Source organism: Gymnoscopelus microlampas (genome assembly GCF_963454915.1).
Source record: "Gymnoscopelus microlampas genome assembly, chromosome: 24".
In the NCBI taxonomy this organism is placed as follows: Eukaryota; Metazoa; Chordata; class Actinopteri; order Myctophiformes; family Myctophidae; genus Gymnoscopelus; species Gymnoscopelus microlampas.
Window position 1 is genome coordinate 2350797 of NC_139961.1, and position 4086 is coordinate 2354882.

Below are 4086 nucleotides of genomic sequence, written 5' to 3' on the forward strand. Positions count from 1 at the left end.
GCCATGAAAATTGGGTAAGTAAAAGTACCTCAAAATTGTACTAACAAGCACAGTACTTGAGTAAATGTATGCAGTTACTTCACACCACAGGTGGTAACAGTGTGTTGTCGTCATGGTAACAACAGGTGGGGCAACACGCCCATGGACGAGGCGGTGCATTTCGGACACCACGACATCGTCACCGTCCTCAGAGATTACCACACCCTCATCCCCCAGAGTCCCGCCTCCTCTGACCAGGGGACCACCCAGAAGAACCTGGACGACATGCTCTGATTGGTCCAAAACCGCACAGTCCACCCCCCACACCAAACCCCACCCCCACCCCAACCCCCAACCCCTTGTCTAACAGACTCCACCCACCTCCAGTGAGACTGCACCCCATTCTCTACAGGCTCCTCCTCCTCCTCCAGGATAGACTCCACCCCCTGAAACTGACTCCTCCTCCTCCTGCGAAGTACTCGACTCTGTAGGTGTGTGTGTGTGTGTGTGTGTGTGTGTGTGGTTAGTTGTGGTACTGAGAGAATGTAACAAACGTCATATCACACAAATAAAGTGGTAATTCCTACAGCTCTTGTTTTAATGTTAATATTGTAGATTATTAAAACACAGATACCGTATATATAAATATATATAAGAGCTTTTCTTAATCGCGTCACATTTGATCAGAGCCTGTCACATGTGTGTACTTGTGTGTAATTGTGTGTACTTGTGTGTAATGTGTGTACTTGTGTGTAATGTGTGTAATGTGACTGGTATTCCTGCTGGTTTTGTACCATAGTGATGGATGTATTTAACTTTAACCCTTTCAATCGGGGAACGCGTCGCTGTCACTTCAGATTTATTTGGCTATTCAAAAAAAAAAGTGCAGATCTACAAGCTCACCGAGTGCCGCGCTGTGAGCTTGTAGATCTACAAATAAAAAGAAGTAAATCGTGGACACTTGTGTAAATCTTGGAACCCCGCACCCCACCACAGAAGCACAGATCGGACTTAAAAATGTTCGCTTTAAAACATATATATATATATATATATATATATATATATATATATGTATGTATGTATGTATGTATGTATGTATGTATGTATGTATGTATGTATGTATGTATGTATGTATGTATATGTATGTATGTATGTATGTATGTATGTATGTATGTATGTATGTATGTATGTATGTATGTATGTATGTATGTATGTATGTATGTATGTATGTATGTATGTATATATGTATATATATATATATATATATATATATATATATATATGTATGTATGTATGTATGTATGTATGTATGTATGTATATATGTATATATATATATATATATATATATATATATATATATGTATGTATGTATGTATGTATGTATGTATGTATGTATGTATGTATGTATGTATGTATGTATGTATATATGTATATATATATATATATATATATGTATGTATGTATGTATGTATGTATGTATGTATGTATGTATGTGTGTGTGTGTGTGTGTGTGTGTGTGTGTGTGTGTGTGTGTGTGTGTGTGTGTGTGTGTGTGTGTGTGTGTGTGTGTGTGTGTGTGTGTGTGTGTGTGTGTGTGTGTGTGTGTGTGTGTGTGTGTGTGTGTGTGTGTGTGTGTGTGTGTGTGTGTGTGTATGTATGTATGTATGTATGTATGTATGTGTGTGTGTATGTATGTATGTATGTATGTATATATATATATGTATATATATATATATATATATATATATATATATATATATATATATATATATATATATATATATATGTTACAGGTAGATTGGCATTCCAGGGAGATTGGAAAAGAAGCGCTTATTTTCACCGCCCGTCCGCCCCCCAGGCAATTCTGTAGAACCAACGCTAGAGGGAAATAAAAGCCAGTCATGAGTCCCACACCACACACGCAGGCATGCACACACGCACAAACACACACACACACACACGCACGCATACACACACACACGCGCGCACGAAGCACAAGGGGGCGAGCCTGAGCGGGCTGGCGGGCTATGTTAGTGCAGTGAGTGGCAGTTGGGGCAAACCACAGAGGGGCAAACGCAGTCCCCACAACATCATTTACTATTCTGTGCCTATCGGTACATAACTGGAACGGCGCTGAGTCGACTAGCAGACCATCGGCCGGTCGTCGTGGGCACTCGCGCCTGGAGGCGCTCGGGCGCGCCTCCTCGGCCTCAAGGTCTGCTGAGTCGGCGCGCCTCCGTCATGGTCCAAAACTATACTTTATCGGCTAAAAAAAGTAGTCCGTGGTTGTTTGAAAAAGTAATGTCCCAAGCGGGAGTCAAACCCAGACTCCCAGTGGTAGTGGATGGGGAGTCCAATGATTATCGAAGTGCGCCACTGAGGCAGGTATGTATGTATATCCATGTTGTCGCCGTCGCCGTCCTCGCATCGCAGCCCCGCACCGACTCTAAAAACAAGCGTTCCACTTCCAATCTACCTGGAATGCCGATCTACCTGTGACATATACATATGTATATACATATTCAAAGATTTGCACAAATTCTCAAGATTTTTCAAAAATAGCAGATCTACAAGCTCATAGGGCGGCACTCGGTGCCGCGCTATGAGCTTGTAGATCTGCTACTTTTGAATAGCCAAAATCAATCTTAAAATGACACAGAGATGCTTTCCCGATCTTAATGGGTTAAAACAAAAAAAAACTAAAGATACTGAAGAACAGGTGATGTGTTTGTTCTCCCACCGTAACGACTGAACGTCAGTTATATTTCCATCCAAATGTTTTCATTTAATAACATTATCGTCGGGAGGAAAGAAACCTCGCAACTCCACGTTTCAACTGTGAAATGCCACGCATTGTGAGCTTGTAGATCGGCTATTTTCGAACGGGCCGAAATGTTTGCATACTGTAGGGGCTGAAGTGGTTAATGTATGTTTTGTATGTTTTAGCCCAAAGTGTAAAATAATGCTTTTTTAGCTCAAATCTAAAAATGACACAGTTCCAGGTCTTAATGGGTTAAAGGGGAAATCCACCCATTTTCAATATTTAACTATGTCATTAATATAGCATAAAGGAGTTGTGTGGAAATAAGAAAAAAGTTCCCCCCTTTCTGTGTTGCCTTGAACTGGAGGATTGATTGTTGGTTTAACATTGCAAATTACAACGTGATGACTCATCATGTTGTAATTTGCAATGTTAAACCCACAATCAATCCTCCAGTTCAAGGCAACACAGAAAGGGGGGAACTTTTTTCTTATTTCCACACAACTCCTTTATGCTATATTAATGACATAGTTAAATATTGAAAATGGGTGGATTTCCCCTTTAAGACCTGAAGCTGATTCTACAAATGTCTTCTAAATCCCAACAGTATTCTGAAAAAAAAATATGTTTCCATATCGGTGGTTCTCAAACTTTTTCATTTCATGTATTTTGCCGCCGACCCCCATCTCAAATTGTTTGGTTCCAGGGACCCCCCAGAAGCAAAGATTTGAGTTCAAATGTTCGCTTTAAAACAATATATATATTCAAAGTTTTGCACACATTTTCACGATTTTTCAGGGGATCGATCATACCGGAGATAAATATTCTGTGACTACTTGAAAAGGTAAGAAAATGAAAGAATCGTTGGCAGTGGATAAACGCAGCCAAAAATAAGTCTGTCAGTAAAGAGTTAAGGAAAGTGAATGTAATGCTGCCGTTTAAAAAGGTTTGCTTTAAACCAGTGGTGAGCGTTTGGATGGAAATACAAGAGCTTTAGTTTTGTCAAGTTGTGTTGGTCTGTTGAAGCCACATTTAGTGCTGTATTTAAAGACACATCTGTACTGTAATATATACATATATATATATATATATATATATATATATATATATATAGTACTGTCATAGTTTAGTACTTCTGTTGTAGTCGTGTGTGTGTGTGCTGTGGAAAACCGTTGAATCTTAAATCACGTGTTCAATCTTAATTTTCTATCTATTTATTTTGTTGTTAAATGTTTGGATTCTGTTGGAGTCAATTAACTTAAACCCTCAACATTGATGATTGTTCCACTTAAGAACTTATGTTTACCCATATCATTATTATCATTATTATTATTATTATTTATGT

At 39.0% G+C, this 4086-nt stretch overlaps 1 protein-coding gene across 2 annotated transcripts in view; it reads left to right on the forward strand.

Moving 5' to 3' along the window:
* LOC311041148 (glutaminase kidney isoform, mitochondrial-like) overlaps positions 1–691 on the forward strand; it is a 26375-nt gene extending 25684 nt beyond the window's left edge. For both annotated transcript variants that reach the window (XM_084051660.1, XM_084051661.1), the window contains exon 18: positions 126–691. In XM_084051660.1, the coding sequence (XP_083907786.1) occupies positions 126–273 (148 nt within the window). In that variant the 3' untranslated portion in view covers positions 274–691. The remainder of the gene's footprint in view (positions 1–125) is intronic.
* Positions 692–4086: the final 3395 nt, after the last annotated feature.